At 44.7% G+C, this 22833-nt stretch overlaps 1 protein-coding gene across 1 annotated transcript in view; it reads right to left on the bottom strand.

The window, feature by feature from the left end:
* Positions 1-18224: 18224 nt before the first annotated feature.
* The window catches only part of LOC141091341 (retinol dehydrogenase 7-like), a 227040-nt gene continuing 222431 nt past the window's right edge, over positions 18225-22833 (bottom strand). Inside the window, exon 5 of the mRNA XM_073576874.1 lies at positions 18225-18437. Within this exon, the coding sequence (XP_073432975.1) occupies positions 18244-18437 (194 nt within the window). The 3' untranslated portion in view covers positions 18225-18243. The remainder of the gene's footprint in view (positions 18438-22833) is intronic.

The raw sequence follows: 22833 nt of genomic DNA, 5'->3' as shown, positions 1-22833 counted from the left end.
GGCCTTGCCCCTGCCCGAATTCAACCGCGGTCCACCCCATCAATTACTCCGGGAGTTGCGGCTGCCGCCATCCACCACCAGGTACCAGGGCCGGAACCGCAGCTGGGAGCGCCAGGCATGATTACTGCTCCAGGTCTGACCCTAGTCTTGGGAGCAGAACCCACGAATAGGGATGGCCCAATTGACCTCTGCCGGCGATCCCCGGCCATAGTGCCACTGGCTGAGGTCCGGATGGACACAGAAGAATTGGACTCCGAGGTAGCAGCATCAACACCGGCCGAGTCGCTGACCGCAGCTGAAGTGCCATCAGGGGTAGCGGATATGCCATCCCCGCAGGCAGTTGATATTTCCATGGCCCTTTCAATTACCCCGACCAGTCCCTATCTCTCCCTTTGGGAGGCAGAGTACATGCACTTGGCAAGCAACCAGCAACAGGATGAAGATATCCAAAGCATCTCCACTGGAAACAGTAGCCCAGAGAACCAGTTTCCAGAAACCCCAGGAGGGGACAACAACCACAATTAGTCAAAATGCTACTATAAAGTAAATCTCGTTGCCCAGCAATGTATTTGCACAGTTGTGCCATTGTTTTCTATTTTTGCACCCGTTTCCTATTTTTGGTTATCATGTCCTAGTTTATTTTCCCAGAGTTGCCCAGTTGTGTTGGCAGCCTTTCCATTTGAACTACAGAGATCATGAACGCTGAATGGTCCAGAACTGCTATTGTAAATAGTTGCACCTCTTTAGGTGCCCTCTCTTGGTTTTACATAGACACTTTTCGAAGATAAGGTTTACCTCATCTGGAGTATGACTCCAATCAAAGGACACTGCAAGAGATCCCGGCTGGGAGCGGTGTCCAGCATTTACAAGAATTGTTGAAAGTTTTAATGTGAAGTATTTGTTAATGATGTGTCTTATGAGAGTATTGGTAACTAGGAAATGGCTTTTATATAGAATTAGGAATGTTTTGATAGAGAGATGAGAGATTTGAATAAAGAATAAAGAATTGAAAGTGTAGGTGATGAACCATGCACCACGGTTGTCACTCAGAGTTAAAGGAAAGTAGAAAATGTGCACTAAAGATGGAAAGAAATGTGTTGATGAAGGATACTGAAGTGATAGTGAGTAACAGACAATAGCACTTTGAATTACGTATTGTATTGAAAATTGTACTTTTGACTTAAGATTTTAGATAGTTAATTAAGAATTGCTTGCAACGTTCAAGGATGAGTGCCTCCCACATTGGGAAGTTTAGTATAAGAAATGTTTGTTTAGCATTACAAAATGTTGTATGTTCCTGTGTTGTCAACTTTGTTTGCCTTGCAGCCAGCGGACGTGCTGTGTTTAATGGGGGGGTATGTGGTGCCCCTGAGGCTCAGCCACCACAGAGGTACTGCACCTCCTCCTGAGGTGTGGTGCCCCACCATCCAGGTAAGTTGGGGGCTCCTGACCATGCTCCAACACTCGCACCCCCCACACAACACAGTAGTTCAGCAAAGCCACATTGCGGCTTCTTGCTTAGAGAGTAGCAGAGCACCTTTGGTGGTTCCCTGCTTGGAACACGAAACGTGCTGGGAGGCGGGTGGAGTTGAGAATACATAAAAGAGCGGGAAGGTTTAGGATTACAGGTCAGTCTGTGAGAGGAAGCCACTCAGAGAGTAGTGAGGAAAGAAGATCCCTGAGAGAGGGATGGAGGAAGGAGGTGCTGCAGCAGACCTCAGTGACCTGGGTCTGCTGGCACGGGAAAGGAAAGAAGGAGAAAGACATTGAACTGAAACCTGATCTTCCATAAGAGAGAGAGAGATTAGTATGGAACGAAGGAGTAAAAGGGAACAGAGGACGTGGATTAGGAGAGAACCCTGCCTAGAAGTTCTAAGCACAAGGCCGGGGTCTGGTCCCCGAGGTTGTATGGATGCTAATGGTCCTGCAGCAGACACCGGTGGAGTAGTGCACTTCTCCCATCTAAGACTTAGGGGCACAACAGCAACTTGGATAGTGAGCCGGGACTCAGGAGTAGGGAGTCCCCAAAGCAGGCTACAGCTGTCTGCCGTACAAGTAGAGTTCTTGTGAACATCTGTCAGGAGGAACTCCAGTGTAACTCAGTACTAGGAGATCTTCACACTTAAAGGCGCTATAAGAGGAGATGTTCAGAAAGACACATGTTGGAGGAACGTTGGAAAGGAGCACTCCATCAGACCGGGAGGTTGGTTGAGCCTCTGACCCGGAGGACACAGTACGAAGGCGGGCACCTGTGTGTACTACAGACTGTGAGTAAAGCTTTGGAGCTACAAGCCCTGGTGTCCTCCATTGATTGATGCGCCAACACACCCAGCACTGCAACCTTTGGGTACCAGCTTCTACACCGTTTGTGCCTCTCCTCTAACTCCACATCTACACTGCCCTGGGGCTACAGCTCCACCTGTGGGAAGCTTCACCATCTTGGCTGCCACACACCACCAGCCACAGAGGAACTGCAAGCAGCGTCCGCTAAACATCTCACTTGCCGAACACCACAGGTGGCGTCATGAACTATTCACATTCCACTATTCAATCTCCCCTATTAATTGGGCGCCCAGGGCCACGGACCGGGTCACCGCTGCTGTGACAATCCCCTCTGACAGACCGACCTGGTACTGAGTACCCCACGGCCCTGGGAGGTCAACCCAGTACATTTACGCCGATGTTGGGCTTAACTAGCTAAATGCCACTGTCATATGCTGACAGCGGCATTTAAATGGCGCTTCTGGTAATTGCACCGGAAATACGCACACTAGTGACCCTTGTCACGTGATCGTGGGTCACCAGTGTGTTGGCATGACAACCCAAGGTCTCCTGGAGACCTCTATGGTTGTCAATGCCAGATTGCTGTGAGCGCCACCCAGTGGTCGGCGCTCATAGCAAGTCAGCAATTCTACTACATAGAGGCAATCTGACTATCGCCTCAATGTGAAAGAACACATCCGGGTAAAGTGTCACTGGATGCTGATAATAGAATTCCACAAATATTTTCCTTAGATATTTAATTTTAACAGGTTTACAAAGTAAACACGTTTCTAGGTAAACACAGGACCTCTTCATCAGGACAAAAACCTAGTCAACCTAGTCTAGGTTTTAGTCCTGATGAAGAGGTCCTGCGTTGACTTTGTAAACCTGTTAAAATAAAGTGTCTAAGGAAAATATTTGTGGAATTCTATTATCAGCAGCGCAGCCATTGACACTTCACGCGAATATGCTCTTTCTCTAAGTCCTTTGGACTCGTGTCTTGCAGCAGCTGATCTATGCATTTATTATATGTTGCTTTGTTGCAACACCACCAGGTGAGCCGATTCATGTTGGTTTATGTGTTGTTTTAACATTTAAAGCCCTATTGTGCGCCATTTCTTTTCTCAGTTTGCCTTACTACTATCGCCTCTATGTAGCAAAGCCGATCGAGTTGTGGCAGCTTCTATCCTCCTATGGAGACTATTGAAGCATGCCAAAAGTTAAAGAAAAATGTGTTTAAAAATATAAAAGTTCAAATCACCCCCCTTTTGCCCCATTCAAAATAAAACAATAAAAATAAAATCAAGCATACGCATACAGTGGGTATGGAAAGTATTCACACCCTTTTAAATTTTTTACTTTTTGCTTTATTGCAGCCATGTGTTAAATTCAATTCAGTGTACCTCCACTGTGTGAATAGCTCTCTAAGGGTGGTTTCACATTAGCGCTTTTTAAGCGCACGCACGGCCGGGGGTAGCTCCGCCCCCGAGCCGGCTCTCTGCCCGGCGTGCCCGCCCCTTGCTTGTATCGCCGCCTCCTAGCGCACAGCGGCGCCTGCGATCGGCGCACCCTATCTTTAGCATAGGGTGCGCAGATCGTGCGCAGGCCATGCGCTAGTTGCACTTTGACCTGCGCTGCGCACTTTTGACGGTGCGCCGTGCGCGCCAAAATCAAACTTTTTGGATTTTGGCGAGCACGGCACACCATCAAAAGTGCGCAGCGCAGGTCAAAGCGCAACTAGCGTACGGCCTGCGCACGATCTGCGCACCCTATGCTAAAGATAGGGTGCGCCGATCGCAGGCGCCGCTGTGCGCTAGGAGGCGGCGATACAAGCAAGGGGCGGGCACGCCGGGCAGAGAGCCGGCTTGGGGGCGGAGCTACCCCCGGCCGTGCGTGCGCTTAAAAAGCGCTAATGTGAAACCACCCTAAGGCTGATGTCTGAATTCCTGGGTGACTGTGGACACACACCTCTGTCAGCAATGCCTGCATTTATGGGTAAGTAGGGACCTGCTGTAGTTAAAATCACCTCCTGGTGGAGGGCGGAGTGCTCGGTCAGTAGGCTAACATACAAAAGACAAAAAACTGACTGGCACTTCCAGACTAGCGTGAATAGGTGCATACCAGGAGCAGCTACCTCCATATACAATATACAAAATAAGGTTGCACTCTATCATGCTAAAGCATGTCAATATAGAATATAAGAAACTTGAACAGCTATACAGCCATGGAATATTAAGAAAAATTATGAGACACTTAGCATATAACTTGGCCAAATTATATCTGCACATCAACCAACGTCAAGGTGGCCTCAAAATCTGATGGGTACCTACACTGTGTGAATACCTCTCTAAGGCTGATGTCTGAATTCCAATGTATAATGGTGCCAAATAGTTCTCCACACTGTATAATGGCCTCGCATAATGCTCCATATTGTACACATACTGTATACGCCCCCTATTGAGGAAGCCAGTATGGCGAAACGGCGCTGTCGGGGTAACCAGACACGTGTATGAGAGAGCCGCAGAAGTTTTATACATGGAAGTTGTTGTAAATTGCAAACAGGATTGCATTGTTACATCATGCAGGAATAGCTTATTTCAAATTGAATCAGTATAGCTGGCATATTAAGCAGGACACATGATTAACCTGTAGTTCTCTGCACTATGCATTGGATATATTCACATTAAGGAGAAATTTTCTTTGCCGCACACATAGTTAGGTTGTTCCTTTGTTACAATAATTAGATACATATTTATACAATCAAGTAAGTTTATGCATTTTTGTTTTTAAGTATTTGTAATTAATCATAGAAACATTGAGAACAAAAGTCGCAACTATCTGAGCATTTATGCATTGTGATTACTCCACTAAGGATTAGTTAGCCTTGTCTTTGATTATTATGGTATACACATAGTATAGGGAGCTAAACCCAATTGTTATTTACCTTCAGCAGTGTGTATTTTACACTATTTAATCAAAGATGTGTTTCTTCTGTTTTGAGAACTATCCTAAAAATATTTAGACAGAAGTTTAAATAAATATAGCTAATGAATTTATGTTTAAGTAATAAACACTATTTGGAGATAATTTGTATATAAAAAAATTAAAAGAAAAGAAATAACATTCTGTGATTATGTTGCATAAAGCTTAATTCTGTGAGCATCTATCATTACATGTAACATAGTAACATAGTTATTAAGGTTGAAGGGAGGCTTTAAGTCCATCTAGTTCAACCCATATCCTATCCTAACTTGCCCTAACATGTTGATCCAGAGGAAGGCAAAAAAAACCCATGTGGCAACAGTAAGCTTCACATTGGGGAAAAAAATTCCTTCCCGACTCCACATACGGCAATCAGACTAGCTCCCTGGATCAACGCAATATTAAGGAGACTAGTGTATATACCCTGTAATATTATACTTTTCAAGAAAGGCATCCAGTCCCTTCTTAAATTTTAGTAGTGAATCACTCATTACAACATCATATGGCAGAGAGTTCCATAGTCTCACTGCTCTTACAGTAAAGAATCCGCGTCTGTGAGTATGCTTAAACCTTCTTTCCTCCAGACATAGAGGATGCCCCCTTGTCCCCGTCACAGGTCTAAGAGTAAAAAGATCATTAGAAAGGTCTTTGTATTGTCCCCACATATATTTATACATTGTAATAAGATCACCCCTAAGCCTTCGATTCTCCAAACTAAATAACCCCCAAGTGTAATAACCTGTCTTGGTATTGCAGACCCCCTAGTTCCCTAATAACCTTGGTCGCTCTTCTCTGCACCCGCTCCAGTTCAGCTATGTCTTTCTTATACACCGGAGACCAGAACTGTACACAGTATTCTAAGTGTGGTCGCACTAGTGACTTATATAGAGGTAAAATTATGTTCTCCTCATGAGCATCTATGCCTCTTTTAATGCATCCCATTATTTTATTTGCCTTTGCAGCAGCTGCTTGACTCCCTTGTTATGTGTACTCCCTTGTTATGATTGAGTCACCGTAGGAGGCAAAAACAGAAATGCTAGCTAAGTCCAGAAAACCAGAGAAGTTGGCAACTATCAGATTGCAGACCCCTGAACCTATCAACACAACTAGCAGTAGCCGTGGGGGGTTTCTACGATGACCTAGACCCCTCGATCACAGCCAGAGAGATACATAGGCCTAAAGAAGGAAAGGGGAAATCTAACTGCACCAGAGCAGACCCCAAAGCAATAGGCAGCCCCCCACATATAATGACGGTGAAGCAAGATGAAAACACTTACACAGACAGAAAGACAGGCTGAGCAAAGACGGGGCCCAAAAACTACCTAGATAGGAACGGATAGGAAGGCTGCTGTCTGCAATCTGCCAAAACCCTATCAGAGACAAAAGCCAACAAGCTGATATAAAAATGGCCCTGAAGCAACTAAGCTTCAAAAACTAAATCAGCACTCGGGTACTTTCAGAAGACAGAGCTAACGGAACACTGCACACTCCAGCAGGGAGTGGCAGAATCCAAAAAGCAAGAAAAACAAAAACAAATCTTAAATGCAAAAAGGCAAAACAGAAAACTTAGCTTTAGGAGAGCAGGAATCAGACTGGTGTCCACAGAGAAATCACCCGCAGGGCAGAAAGGGCGTAGGCTGCCTTAAATCCAGTCAGTGACTCCACTCAGCCAATCGTCTTAATTAGTCCCAGGTGCCTGATAATCAGGCTCACTACCTTCCTTCACTAGAATAGGGAGTTCACCAGGCCTCAGTGATGGAGGGGAAAATGAACTCACAACAGTACCCCCCCTTGAGGAGGGGTCACCGAACCCTCAACAACGCTACCAGGGCAATCAGGGTAGCCCGATGAAAGGCACGCACCAATCTTTTGGCATGAATATCAGAGGCAGAGACCCAGGAATTATCGTCCTGACCATAACCCTTCCACTTAACCAAATACTGAAGTCTCCGTCTAGCCAGACGGGAATCCAGAATTTTCTCTACCTCATATTCCAAGTTACCTTCAACCAATACAGGGTCCGGAGGTGCCACCTCAGGCACAACTGGCTCAACAAACCTCTTCAACAAGGACTTATGGAACACATTATGGATCTTAAATGTGACAGGAAGAGCCAAACGAAAAGAGACCGGATTAATAATCTCCAAAATCTTGTAAGGTCCAATAAATCTAGGCTTAAACTTAGGAGAAGCCACCTTCATAGCAATATTTTTTGATGATAACCACACCATATCACCAATCTTAAACTGGGGACCAATGGTCCTATGTCGATTGGAAAACCGCTGGGCCTTTTCCTGGGAGAGAGATAACTTATTCACCACTTGGTCCCAGATCTGGTGCATTCTCTCCACCACAGTGTCAACACCTGGGCAGGCAGAGGGCTCCACCTGCCCTGAAGAAAATCGAGGATGAAACCCAAAGTTACAAAAAAAAGGTGACATCAAAGTGGCAGAACTAGCTCTATTATTTAAAGCAAATTCGGCCAAGGGCAAAAATGAAACCCAATCATCCTGATCAGCGGAAATAAAACATCTCAAATACGACTCCAAGGTCTGGTTTGTTCTCTCTGTCTGCCCATTGGTCTGAGGGTGAAAAGCAGAGGAGAAGGACAACTGAATTCCCAACTTGGAACAGAACGTCCTCCAAAATTTAGACACAAATTGAACTCCTATGTCAGATACAATGTTCTCAGGAATCCCGTGCAAGCGAACCACCTGTTGCAAAAACAGGGGCACCAACTCAGAGGAAGATGGCAACTTAGGGAGTGGTACAAGATGAACCATCTTAGAGAACCTATCACAAATCACCCAAATAACAGTCATTCTTTGAGAGACCGGCATATCAGAGATGAAATCCATTGAAATATGGGTCCATGGCCTCCTGGGGACCGGCAAAGGCATCAACAACCCACTAGAGCGAGAACAAGATTTAGACCGGGAGCAAGTCCCACAGGACTGCACAAAATTCCTGACATCATGAGACAAGGTGGGCCACCAAAAAGAGCGACTCACCAGATCTCTAGTACCAAAAATACCTGGATGACCAGCCAATGCAGAGCAATGAACTTCAGACATCACTCTCTTCTTCCACTGGTCAGGAACATACAACTTTCCACTGGGGCAACGCTCAGGTTTGTCCTCCTGGAACTCTTGCAGAGCAAGTCTCAAATCGGGCGAGATGGCAGAAAGAACTACCCCTTCGCCTAAGATGGTAGCAGGCTTGGTCACCATAGGAGAATCAGCAAAGAAACTCCTAGAGAGGGCGTCTGCCTTGACATTCTTAGTTCCAGGAAGGAAAGAGACCACAAAATCAAAACATGTAAAAAACAAGGCCCACCTAGCCTGTCTAGGGTTCAAGCGTTTAGCCGACTCTAGATAAATCAAATTTTTGTGGTCAGTGAGGACCACAACTTGATGTTTGACTCCCTCCAACCAATGTCTCCACTCCTCAAATGCCCATTTCATGGCCAACAGTTCCCGATTCCCCACATCATAGTTACGTTCAGATGAAGAGAACTTTCGGGAAAAGAAAGCACAGGGATTCATTTTAGATGTTACCGGATCCTTTTGGGACAACACTGCTCCTGCACCAATCTCAGAAGCATCCAGCTCTACCTGAAACGGGAGTGAGACATCAGGTTGCCGCAGAACCGGGGCGGAGGTAAATCTACGCTTCAGCTCCTGAAAGGAAGCAACCGCCTCCGGAGACCAATTCAACACATCCGCACCCTTCCTGGTCAGGTCAGTCAATGGTTTGGCAATACTAGAAAATTTTGCTATAAATTTCCGATAAAAATTAGCAAAACCCAAAAACTTCTGGAGGGCCTTCAAAGAAGTGGGCTGAACCCAATCATAAATGGCCTGTACCTTGGCCGGGTCCATTTCAATAGTTGACGGAGACAAAATAAATCCCCAAAAAGAAATCCTCTGTACTCCAAAAAGGCATTTTGATCCTTTGACATAGAGAGAATTCTCTCTCAAGATCCGGAACACAGTCCGAATATGTTCCACATGAGCATCTCAATCCTTGGAGAAGATCAAAATATCGTCCAGATAGATAATCAAAAATTTATCGACAAAATCTCGGAAAATATCGTTCATGAAGCACTGGAAGACAGAAGGGGCATTAGTGAGCCCAAAAGGCATCACCAGGTACTCAAAATGTCCCTCCGGAGTATTAAACGCCGTCTTCCATTCATCCCCCTGCTTAATGCGGATAAGATTATACGCCCCCTGAGGTCAAGCTTGGTAAACCAGCAAGCACCTCTGACTCTAGAGAATAGATCCGAAATCAGGGGTAACGGATACTGATATTTAATAGTAATTTTATTGAGGGCACGATAATCAATACAAGGCCTTAAAGAACCATCCTTCTTGGCCACAAAAAAAAACCCGGCACCTAAGGGTGAAGAGGATGGTCTAATATGACCCTTCTCCAATGCCTCCTTAATATAGGACCGCATAGCCTCGTGCTCGGGTACAGATAAATTGAAGAGCCGACCCTTAGGAAATTTACACCCCGGGCTTAGTTCAATTGCACAGTCATAACTCCTATGAGGAGGCAAGGACGCAGACTCATTCTCACTAAATACATCATAGAAGTCCGCCAAACAGTCAGGAACCTCATGCGACTGAGGAGAGGTGGAAAAAACCGGAGCCTCACTAAAGGTACACCGGCAACCCCAACTCACCACAGACACAGACTTCCAATCCAAAACTGGATTATGAATCTGCAACCAGGGAAACCCCAGAACAACGGCATCATGCAGACCATGCAACACCAAAAATCTGCAATTTTCTTGATGGCCTGGGGCGACCCGCATGACCAACTGGGTCCAAAACTGAGGTTTATTTTTAGCCAGAGGGGTAGCATCAATCCCCCTCAAAGGGATAGGCGTCTGCAGAGGTGTCAACGGAAATCCACAACGTTTAGCAAAATCCAAGTCCATTAGGTTTAGCGCTGCTCCCGAATCCACAAAAGCCTTGGCGGAAAATGTGGACAGGGAACAGATCAGAGTAATCGCCAAAAGAAACTTAGGCTGAACCCCACCAACAGAAAACGTGTGTGCAAAGCGTTTCTCACATTTAGGACAAACAGAAATAATATGTGAGGCATCTCCACAGAAAAAACACAGCTTATTGCGCCTTCTGAATTCCTGACGTTGCGCCTTAGACAAAACTATCACATTGCATAGGTTCAGACGTCTGTTCAACTGGTGGCAACACCTCTCATGTAATCCTGCGTTCACATAAACGCCGATCAACCTGAATGGCTAAAGACATAGAATCGTCCAGACCAGAGGGAACAGGAAATCTCACCATAGTATCTTTTACGGCTTCTGACAAACCCTTCCGAAAGAGAGCAGCCAAGGCACTATCATTCCAGGTAGTAAGGACCGCCCACTTTCGGAACTTTTGACAGTACAACTCTGCAGATACTCGACCCTGGCTCAATGCTAACAGGGTCTTTTCAGCCTGATCAATAGCATTAGGTTCGTCGTACAGCAACCCCAAGGCTTGAAAAAATGCGTTCACATTAGTCAGAATAGGGTCATCTGGTTTCAAAGAAAACGCCCAATCCTGGGGATCGCCGCGCAGCAAAGAGATGACAATTTTAACCTGCTGTGCGGGGCTCCCTGACGAGTTAGGCTTCAAAGCAAAAAATAATTTACAATTATTTTTGAAACTCAAAAATTTAGATCGATCCCCAAAAAATACATCAGGTGTGGGGATCTTTGGTTCAACAGCATGTGAACGAGCAAGATAGGCGGAAATTCCTCGCACTTCAGCAGCGAGCTGCTCCACACGATCAGACACTTGCTTTATCTCCATTGAGAGAAAAAAAAATTCCCCCTACGGCCTCAGAGATATAGAGGAAAGAATATACAAACTCCTCTTTTTTTTTTTTTTTTTTTAAACACAATTCTTTCCTGCTATTGAGTACCCCAGGATCTGCGGTTTGGCGGGTGATTCTGTTATGATTGAGTCACCGTAGGAGGCAAAAACAGAAATGCTAGCTAAGTCCATAAAACCAGAGAAGTTGGCAACTATCAGATTGCAGACCCCTGAACCTATCAACACAACTAGCAGTAGCCGTGGGGGGTTCCTACGATGACCTAGACACCTCGATCACAGCCGGAGAGATACATAGGCCTAAAGAAGGAAAGGGGAAATCTAACTGCCCCAGAGCAGACCCCAAAGCAATAGGCAGCCCCCCACATATAATGACGGTGAAGCAAGATGAAAACACTTACACAGACAGAAAGACAGGCTGAGCAAAGACGGGGCCCAAAAACTACCTAGATAGGAACGGATAGGAAGGCTGCTGTCTGCAATCTGCCAAAACCCTATCAGAGACAAAAGCCAACAAGCTGATATAAAAATGGCCCTGAAGCAACTAAGCTTCAAAAACTAAATCAGCACTCGGGTACTTTCAGAAGACAGAGCTAACGGAACACTGCACACTCCAGCAGGGAGTGGCAGAATCCAAAAAGCAAGAAAAACAAAAACAAATCTTAAATGCAAAAAGGCAAAACAGAAAACTTAGCTTTAGGAGAGCAGGAATCAGACTGGTGTCCAAGAGTCCACAGAGAAATCACCCGCAGGGCAGAAAGGGCGTAGGCTGCCTTAAATCCAGTCAGTGACTCCACTCAGCCAATCGTCTTCATTAGTCCCAGGTGCCTGATAATCAGGCTCACTACCTTCCTTCACTAGAATAGGGAGTTCACCAGGCCTCAGTGACGGAGGGGAAAATGAACTCACAACACTCCCTTTTTTAGAAATTTCCTTGTAAAAAGAATTTTATGAAATTTATTAATAAATGATTGGTTTTATTGATTCATCTATTTTTGCCTATTTGCCTTTGTTATGTCTGCACAAATTTGTGGCAGAAATTGTGATATAACATGCTGAATTGAGGTGGCTATTAGTTTTGGACTATTTTGTTATGTATAAAATTGCTACTCTGTTTTTTAACAGATTGTCCGTTTACACTAAAATGGATCTGAAAGCCAGGGAAACTACTTGGCGATCCAAAGCTTCAGATTTACAGGATTACAGGATTTTACTGTGGAAAATAGGGACCTTTCTTTACAATATAGAAATGCTATACATAAAAAAAACTAAATTGTGGTGGAATAGGACCACCTTGGAAAATTACTTGGCTTTAAACATTGTTCCCAGAGGTTTAAGAGTGCAGGTATATCCATCTTTTGAATTGGAAGATTCTGATCTCATTCAGAGATGGAAGAAGGCTGCAATTTCATGTTCTTTGGAGTTCATCAAGATTATTATTGATAAGAACACGGCTAGTATGAACGCCCTAGATGTGGAGATTGATGAACTTCATAAGATTTTAAAAAAACAATTGGTGACAGATAAAATGGAAAATTTCATCAAATCCATTGAGCAGGATATTGATAAATGGGAAAAAACCATCAGTGAATTAAAAGTAAAGAAATTTGTAAGAGATTCAACGGATTTTGAGACTGAGAAGATTTTTAAATGGCAGTTACCGAAGAAACGAAAGATGTTAGCCATGAATAAATCACACGATATAGAACGAGATCAGCCTTCCTATGCTGAAAGCAGCACTTCCTGTAGTGAAGCAGAGAGTAATCATGAATACCGGGTCCATACAAGGACAAGTAATAGAGAAAATCGTGATAATAGGAAATATCTGGAGATTTTTTCCAATAAGAGGATGAATAGGCGAATTGCTGATAAAACAAAGGTGATTAATTTGTCTACACATGTTTTGAGTGAGATTCAAATAAATTTGTTAGAAAAGGGTTTGACTTTTTCCCCTTCCTCACATATAGACAAATTTCAAGTAGTGAAAGATCTCCACTTATTTGCACGTAAAGTTATATTGCAAAAGCTGCATTATAGGAAGGATATGGATGTAAGGTTTCCAACTGAGATGGAAAGAGAAGCCTTGAGAAATTTGGAGGAACTTGTGGATGAGAATGAAGTTAGTGAGGATGGTAAGTTTCCAACCCACTTGATTGGAAAAAGTAATAAGTTCCCAAATTTAAGTACTTGTTCGGCAGTTGAGATTTTTACTAAAATAGTCACAAAAGAGGTTGAGTTGTTGCCACTGGTTCCCAATTGGGTGTCTAATTTAAATAGTGATGAGAATAGGGCTTTGAAGGAATTACAATCGTGGGATGATGTGGTCATAAAACAGGCCGATAAAGGCGGTAACACCGTTATATGGCCGAATTCCATGTATGAGAGGCAGGCAGCTAAAATATTGAACAATGGTGGCTGTTATAAAAAATTGCAATATAACCCTTTAACACAATTTCAGCAAAATTTAGTTGATATCTTAGAGACAGCGTATCAAGATGGCATTATTCCAAAAAAATTGGTGGATGTTATAAGTAAATTGCAGCCGAGGTTGGCAACTTTTTATTTGTTGCCGAAATTACATAAAGATCCGTTAGATCCATATTGTATAATGGCCAAACATAGTGCTCCACTGTGTAATGGCCCCACGTGATTCTCAATATTGTATAATGGCCCCACATCATGCTCCATACTGTATAATGGCTCCACATGATGCTTCATATTGTATAATAACCCCACATAGTGCTCCATACTGTATAATGGCCCCACATAGTGTTCCATAGTGTATAATGTGCTCAAATAGTGCTTCATGCTGTATAGTGTCCCAACATGATGCTCCAAACTGTATAATGGCCCCACATGATGCTCCATACTGTATAATGACCCCACATGATGTTCCTTATTGTATAATAGCCACACATAAAGCCCCATCTAATATATACTTATCTTGTAATGGTTTCACATCCTGTTCTGTCCAGATGTTTCCGGATCACAGAATTCCAAGCGGCGGAAGTTCACCGACTGCCATATTGTGACACCCAAGTGACGTTGCCCGACAGGATACAAAGCTGCTGGCTTGGGACACTGTGTGTGAGGCGCAGGGCAGGAGAGGTGGGAGTCAGTGCAGTGAGATGGCCAGGGAAGGAACATCAGAAGGGGGTTCTGGTACAGCGTACCCCAAATTACCTGAGAGCTGGCTGGACCACCAACCTGGAGGACACAGCACTCCAGCTGAGGATTGTAACTGGAAGAACTGTGAGTTAAAGCGTGAAGACTGCACTCCACTGCGTCCTCCGACTTATTTACAGCAACACCTGCCTTGCACTACAACTACCACCATCACATTCAACATCATAACTGCCCTGGTGCCTAGCTCTACCCGTGGAGAGCTGAACCAACTCAGCGTCACCAACGGCCCCAGTGGATCTGAACAGCAGCGTTGACCATATTATCATAGCCGAACACCACGGGTGGCATCATAAGTTATTTCCATCTTTATTCCCCTTTATCATTTTATTGCATGCCCAGGGCCACGGACCGGGTCCCTGCTGCCGTCACATCCTCTTAAGAACTGACTGGCCGGGTACCGAGTACCCCTGGCCCTAGCAGTCTCTGCATGTGCGTTAGGTCTGTAGACAGATTTATTTTCCCACAGCACTAAATGACAAGGTGGGATACAGCAGGCTGTTTTATATTTAGCTAGTGAAAAAATATTATTTAGAATGCTATACTCGTACATGGAGCACAATAGAAAAAGAAAAAGTGCACAACACACTTGTAGGATATGTGCCCTGCTAGCTTTGTCTGTGGCCAAAAAAAATACTGGAAGGTAAATTTAACAGCCAGACTGAACACTAGCTAGCTACACTATCTGACTGATATACAACCGCCTATCTAACTAGCTAAAATATTGCTGCTAACAATGCCAATGGCAGGAACAGCCTCTCTATGCTGTTACAGTCTCAAAATGGCTCTAAAACAAGATGTCTGCTTTTCATATGGAAAGGGACATGTGATTTCAGCAACCAATGACACAAGCCATGGTGTCAGGACATTGTGGATGTTTCCTGCACCCTGATTGTGGCTAGCCAAAATGGTCACACATAAAGTCAGGAGAAAAGATTGCTGTTTACAAGAACGTCGCGCTTCTGAGTTCTGCAAACCCCCTTCCCTCATCAAACTTGTGCCAAATGCTTATGATACACCACCATTATCGTAGCTAAAGTGCTGAAAATACTTTTATAGCAACACAAATATTTTACCGCACTTTTTATCGAATGTTACTGATTTTTCCCGATTTCAATAAATTTTGATCGTGTTTCCTATCACGAATCCATATGTGCCATATTCGTGCCAAATTTATGTTTGGTGATAGTTTTCTGAACAAATTCGCTCATCACTAGTTCTTAATCTCAAGCAACTTTAAATGGAGTAAATAACATTTTCTTTAGGAATAGAAAAAACAAGTTTCTGCACAGATTTTAGGTTTGCTCAGTGTGGTCATTTAATAGAGCAATTAAGATACAGTATTACATGAGAAAAAGGCAAACTGTTCATATACCGTATATTTATAAAAAGAAACTAAAACAGAAGGCGCTCCACGTGAAGTATGTCACAGCACATAATCGGAGGGGGGAGAGGTGTTCAACTCACCTCTGGTAGTTGTACATGCCATGCACAATGCTGGAGCGCTACAGCTCCGTCTGCCTGCTCCTGGCATCCTGCTCAGGAGCTGTGATACAGTGAAGAATGATGAAAGGTGGGTGCTGGAAATCCACAGGGCTCCATGCTCTTGAGTCAGGAACCAACCAGGTCAGATAAGACAAGTCGACACTATTGCATATCATTGGAAGAGTCATACACTTCCGTTTGACCTGGGTGGTTCCTGACTCAGAGCGTGGATCCCTGTGGATTTCCACCACTCACCTTTCATCGTTCATGATATATATTTATAGCTAGACGTTGTTGTGGATCAGGAAATGTGCAGTACTAAGGAAACAGACCAGAAGACAGTCTAAGCCAGTATTTATAATGTATATGCCTCCCTCCCCTGAGCTGGAAATTGTATTTAAAGGCTTCCCATGACTGGTGTCCACTGGTTGGGACCCGGTCCTTTTGTCTGCCCTTATTCACACACTGAGGTCAACTTTGACACATGGTAAGGTTTTTAAAATTAGACAGTGTAGCACCACCACAATCAGAATCACCTTGTCTACGGTGGGACGTCTTTTATGTTTTTTTTTTTTTAATCAAAAATAGTATTACTAAGAACTCCATTATTTAAATGCACTTTTGATTTATACTTATTTAGCTACAGCAGGGTGTTTGCTCATTATGTCTCTTGAATGTTTTACATGCTTTATGGCCAATGTGAACATGTGTTTATGTGCTGCATGTGTACCAACTCAAATCAAGCTCAATTTTTGTGTTTTTTCTTTGTATTTTTGCATTCTGTGCAAGCCAGGGTGTGGCCTCCCTCTTCTGAGCTGGAAATTGAATTTAAAGGCTACCCATGACTGGTGTTCACTGGCTGGGAACTGGTCCTGGTTGGGACCTGGTCCTCTTGTCTGCCCTTTTGCACACACGGAGGTCAACTTTGTCACATGGTAAGGTTTTTACTATTAGAAAGTCTAGGACCACCCCGATCAGAGTCACCTTGTCAACGGTGGGATGGCTTTTATGCTATTTTTGATCAAATACAGTATTACTAAGAACTCTGTATTATTTAACTGCACGTTTGCATTTTACTTATTTAGCTACAGTAGGGTGTTTGCTCATTTTGTCTCTTGTAGGTTTTGTATGCTTTATGGTCAATGTGAACATGCGTTTACTTGCTGCATGTATACCAACTCAAACCAAGCTCAATTTTTGTGTTTTTTCTTTGTATTTTTGCAAGCTGTGCAAACCCGGGCGTGGCCTCCCTTTCCTGAGCTGAAAATTATATTTAAAGCCTTCCCCTGACTGGTGTCCACTGATAGGGACCTGGTCCATTTGTCTGCCCTTTTTCACACACTGAGGTCAACTTTGATACATGGTAAGGTTTTTAATATTGAACAGTGTAGGACCGCCCCGATTAGAGTCACCTTGTCAAAAGTGGGATGGGTTTTTATGCTATTTTTGATCAAAAACAGTATTACTAAGAACTCTGTATTATTTAAATGCACTTTTGCTTTTTACTTAGTTACAACAGGATTTTGTCTCTTGTAGGTTTTGTATGCTTTATGGCCAATGTGAACATGCGTTTATGTACTGCATGTATACCAACTCAAATCAAGCTCAATTTTTGTGTTTTATGCAAATATCTAGGTAGTGAGCATGGAGGCATTATGGGGGCCTTGTACAGACCCTCATGGGCTCCATATGTAACAAAATGTTCTCAATGCATATAGAGTCCAATGGAGCATGACACTTTTTTTTCCCAACCATTAGGCTATGTGCACACGCTGCGGTTCCGCTGCGGTTTTGGCCCTGCGGAACCGCAGCAGTTCCGCAGACATGGTACTTTACCATGTTAGCCTATGGGTTTTCAACACCGCAGTGCTCACGCTGCGGTTTTTTCCGCGTGGTTTTGCTGCGGTTTTTTTTCCGCAGCATGTCAATTATTTCTGCGGATTCTGCTGCGGTTTCACACCTTTAACATAGTAGAGGTGTGAAACCGCAGGGCAAAACCGCAGGCCAAAACGCAGCAAAACCGCAGGTCACTTTACCTGCGGTTTTACCTGCATTTCCGCGCGGAAAAAAACGCAGCGGAATCCGCAACGTGTGCACATAGCCTTACATTGGACAACTCTTTACAACTCTGGGACACAAGTCCTTCTACGAAAAAAAACTTAAGTTGGATACAATAATGCAGCTGTCTGTATTAGATTTTCATAAGATCCCATCTACATTAGTGTGTCTAATATGGACTAATAATCCTGGCATGTGAATTTAAAAAATGAAAGCCTTTTGCAATATTTCTCTCTCTCTCTCTCTCTCTCTCTCTCTCTCTCTCTCTCTCTCTCTCTCTCTCTCTCTCTCTCTCTCTCTCTCTCTCTCTCTCTCTCTCTCTCTCTCTCTCTCTCTCTCTCTCTCTCTCTCTCTCTCTCTCTCTCTCTCTCTCTCTCTCTCTCATATATATCTAGATACCACTTTGAGCCATTCTCAAACTTTATTTTTGTATTAAGAAATAATCTGCTACTGCACTTGGGCAGTATGAAAGCGGTAGGAAAAAGAGTTTGGCATCCAAGCCGGCAGAATAGCGTGTCTGAGGGTGGACAGCAGTCAGGGCATGTTCCATACAGTCTGTGACCAGGTGAATCTTCGGATTAGCATCTAATAGGATTTTCTCAAATATCTTGCAATCTGTGTGAACAGAGAGTAAGTTTAGCAGTAAGTCAGTGGCTGTTTCCACATACCATCATCAAAAAAACTGTTCACATGTAGGAAATCTCTAAGTTCTCAATTTGTAGTCAGTGATTTGGTCAAGCAAAATTAGGCCTGTTTCACACTTCTCTTTTTTGGCGTCAGTCAAAATCCGCCGTTTGAGGAAAAGAACGGATCCGTCTTTTACCCCATAGACTTGTATTGGCGGCGTGCGACAGATCCGTCATAAAATTGGCGTCCTTCAGCCAGAAAAAACGTCCCTAGGAACGTTTTTTGTCTGCGTTGAAAAGACGGCTGGTGACGGATCCGTCGCCGTCTGTCATCTGGTATAGTGGATGCCTATGGGCGGCGGACCCGTCACAGGATGTAATCCGTTGACGGATTCCGTTTTTCCATACTGAGCATGCCCAGAAGAATTTCCCTTCCATAAATTGAACCCCAAAATCCGTTCTGGCACAGAAAAGTCTCTCTCTCTCTCGAGAATTCTGTAGCTTTAAATTTCCTACACTAACTGCTGTGACGGATCCATAAAAAAACGGATCCTGTGCATCAGTTTTTTCCAAATATGTAACGGATCCGTTTTTCAACACTTTAGCGAATTTAGACTGACACCAGAAAACGGAAGTGTGAAACAGGCCTTAGACAATCATTATAGACTGAAAATTGTAATCTATTTTACATTAGTAAGAAAACTATTTTTTTACTAGATGAAAATTTGGTGAGTTATGGAACAACCTGAAGTCCAATTTAAAAAAAAAAAAAAAATCTGCCAGATTTTAATATACACTATATGGAAAAAAGTTATGATAGCCTACACATTATACTTACAGGAGTTTATGACACTTTAATTTAATTGGCATTAATATGGCGTTGGTTCCCTGTTTGCAGGTGTAACAGGTTCCACTCTTCTTGGAAGGGGTTCTATAAGATTTTGGAGTGTGTCTGTGGGAATTATTCATAAAGATCAGCATTTGTGAGATACGCCAACACTGTTTTTGGACTAGTAGTGTAGGAGGGAGAGTTCCCACCGTGTAACCGGACCGGAACAAGGAGATTGTCACCATGTTTCCTAAGGGAACTGTTTCCGGGGGACATAATTAGAGGACGGACCAGAGACAGTTCTAGAATGAGTGGGGGCGGAGCAGGTATAAAAGAAACTGAGAATGCCAGCAGGGGGCACTCAACAGAGTGGGAGAGAAGGAGCAGGAAGCCTAGGTGGCACCAGAGAGCCAGAAACTTCCATACCACTTTCAATGCATTGCGATGCTAGGCTAGGTTATAGGGAGATAGCTGCACTCCAGCCTGTCTAATTGTAATTAATATATGCCCATGGTGACTATTTACATTATAAAGGGATATTGTGGGTGTGGCGCCCCTGAGGCTCTGTCGCCACAGAGGTACTGCACCTCCTCCTGAGGTGTGGTATCCCACCATCCAGGTAAGGTGGAGACTCCTGACCACACTCCAACACCTGCACCCCACACCACAAAGTAGTGAAACAAAGCACCTTCGGCGGCTCCCTGCTTGGAGTATAGCAAAGCACCCATTGGTGGCTCCCTGCTTGGAACACAAAACGTGCTGAGAGGTGGGTGGAGTTAGTTACATTACAAGGAGCGGGAAGAGTTTAGGATTAGAGGTCAGTTGGTTAGAGAGTTGGAGAGAAGAAGATCCCTGGAGCGAGGGATAGATGGATGGAAGTGCTGCAGCAGATCCCAGTGACCTGGGTCTGCTTGCACGGGAGAGGGAGAGAGAGAGCAACATAGCCTGAAAGCTATCCATAGAAGGAAAGATAAGTACAGAACGTGAGGAGTAAAAGGGAACAGAGGACGTGGGTTAGAAGAGAACCCTTCCTAGAAGTTCCAAGCGCAAGGCCGGGGCCCGGTCCCCGAGGTTGTATGGATACTAATGGTTCTGCAGCAGACACCGGAGGAATAGAAGTAGTGACCACTTTATTCCCACACAAGACTTGGGGGCACAACAGCAACTGGATAGTGAGTTGGGACTTAGTAGCAAGGAGTCCCCGAAGCAGGCTACAGCTGTCTGTCGTACAAGTAGAGTTCATAAGAACATCGGACAGGAGGCACTCCAGTGTAACTCAGTACTAGGAGTACTTCAATTAAAGGCGCTATAAGAGGAGACGTTCAGAAAGACACATGTTGGCGGAGTGTTGGAAATGAGTACTTCATCTGGCCTGGAGGTTGACTGAGTCCCGGACCCGGAGGACACGGCACGGAGGCAGGCACCTGTTTGTACACAGACTGTGAGTAAAGCTTTGGAACTACATGCCCTGGTGTCCTCCACTTATTCCTGCCCAGCACTGCCACATCCCTTGCGCCAGACACTACACCATCTACGTGTCACTTCACTTACTCTGTCCTGGGACTACAGCCCTGCCTGTGGAGGGCTATAACATCACTGCTGCACCACACCATCTGTCCCAGAGGAACTGTCTGCAGCGTCGGCTTACATCTACATTGCCGAACACCACAGGTGGCGTCACGAATCACTTATAAACTTTCACCACCACAAGCATACTGAAGCCCTTTTATAATGGGCGCCCAGGGCCACGGACCGGGTCACCGCTGCTGTGACATTCCCATCTGAGAGACCGGCCCGGTACCGAGTACTCCACAGCCCTGGGTGTGAGGGCGTCTCAGTGGGTGCTTGCTTACAGCATGTTTCAGATATTGTCATGTCACTTTGCATTGATATTTGGTGGGTGTTTGCGGTCAATGACACTAGTTGGATTGCTGTAGTGGGATTTCGCATGGCATGGTAGTCCCTCTTTATTCTGTCTAGCACCTTTCTTTTGAACTTTGTTTTTAATATAATAAAGGATAATATTTTATATTTGATAATCCATTATGTGGTACCATTTTTTTCACTTTATGGTTACCATAAAAGTGATGTTATTTATTATCATTTTGATGAGTCAGCCTGTCAGCTCCTCTCATCCAAAAAACTCTGACCTCTGCTGCCAGCATTGTCAGATGAGAAGTTTTTGACCAATCTTCTACTAAGGCCTTTAGGTATTGTACCATTTTAGTAGCCCTCTCCTTTAGCATGGGTCGACAAGAGTAAACCACCAATAATGGGTGGTGGCCAAAATGCCGCCTTCTCCTCCTCATTATCACCCAATCCGCACTGAGAAGATGAGATGAGGCTGAGGTATCATTCTATGGAATTTTTTCCTCCATTGCCACCTGGTCCACATGCAAAGCTTCCTCTTTTTTTGGGAGCAGCAAGCGTTTGGGTAGACACAGAAGTGGGATGGTCACGTGATTATGTTGTCATCGCCACTCACCATCTTGGACGGTTCCTCAAAATTTTGGAGAATCGCACAGATGTCAGACATCCATGGTGTAAAAAATGGTAGCTCTGTGTCTGAGTGCCCCCTTGCACTCCTAGGCAGGCTCTGGCTCTTCAGCAGGTCACTCATTGCCCTTCACTGGCCATGAGAGGCGGAGTGTCACCTCAGGGGTTGGAGTTTGCAGGGGTGCTTGCTCAGTCCAGATAGCTCATTCTAGAAAATGCACTCCTAGCATGGCTGGGAGGCCGGATGCCACTGCTTCCAGCGATTATGCTGTGTGGGGACTCTGGAACTCCTGGTGTTAGCTAATGCCACACCTGCCAGTCTTCTCTCACCTCCTCTTGTCTTTGTGGTCTGGGGGTGGAGTTTGGGTGTTGCCCCAGCGTGTCATGTGACTTCTGGAAGATAGATTTAAACCTGCCATTCCCTCCTTTTGTTGCTGATTATTTTAAGTTGTGGTGGATGGTTAAGGTCAATGTTTCTGTGCTTCTGAGGAGGTTCATGCTTTGGTGCCTGTGCGTAGAGTTGAGCGAAACGGGTCGGTCAATTTAAAAAGTCGCCGACTTTCGTTTCATGAAACCAGACCATAGCGTGAGGTCGGCCACGAGGTCGGTGACCAGAGCGCCAAAGTCGCGTTTCAAAAGATGCTTCCAGCGCCCTTTTTCAGCCAATGATGGAGGACGCACACTGTGGGCAACGCGATGACATAGGCAGTGGTCACCACCATCTTTGAGAAGGGCATGCAAGTGATTGGCTGGCTTTGTGTGGCGTCACAGACGGGGAGTCTGAGGAAGGAAGCAACTCGGAGAGGAGTGGGGATCCCTGAAAGAGGGAGGGAGGAAGGAGTGCTGCAGCTGCCTCAGTGACCTGAGACAGCTGGCACGGGAAAGGAAAGAAGGAGAAAGACGTTTAACTGAAACCTGAACTTCCATAAGAGAAAGAGATGAGTACGGAACAAAGGAGAAAGAGAACAGAGAGGACGTGGGTTAGGAGAGAACCCTGCCTAGAAGTTCTAAGCGCAAGGCCGGGGCCCGGTCCCCGAGGTTGTATGAACACTGATGGTTC

Source organism: Dendrobates tinctorius, unplaced genomic scaffold, assembly GCF_039654945.1.
Source record: "Dendrobates tinctorius isolate UK_male_01 unplaced genomic scaffold, ASM3965494v1 ptg000051l, whole genome shotgun sequence".
Lineage (NCBI taxonomy): Eukaryota > Metazoa > Chordata > Amphibia > Anura > Dendrobatidae > Dendrobates > Dendrobates tinctorius.
Note: the sequence above shows the minus strand (reverse complement) of the source record. Positions and strands in the feature narration are given on the sequence as shown.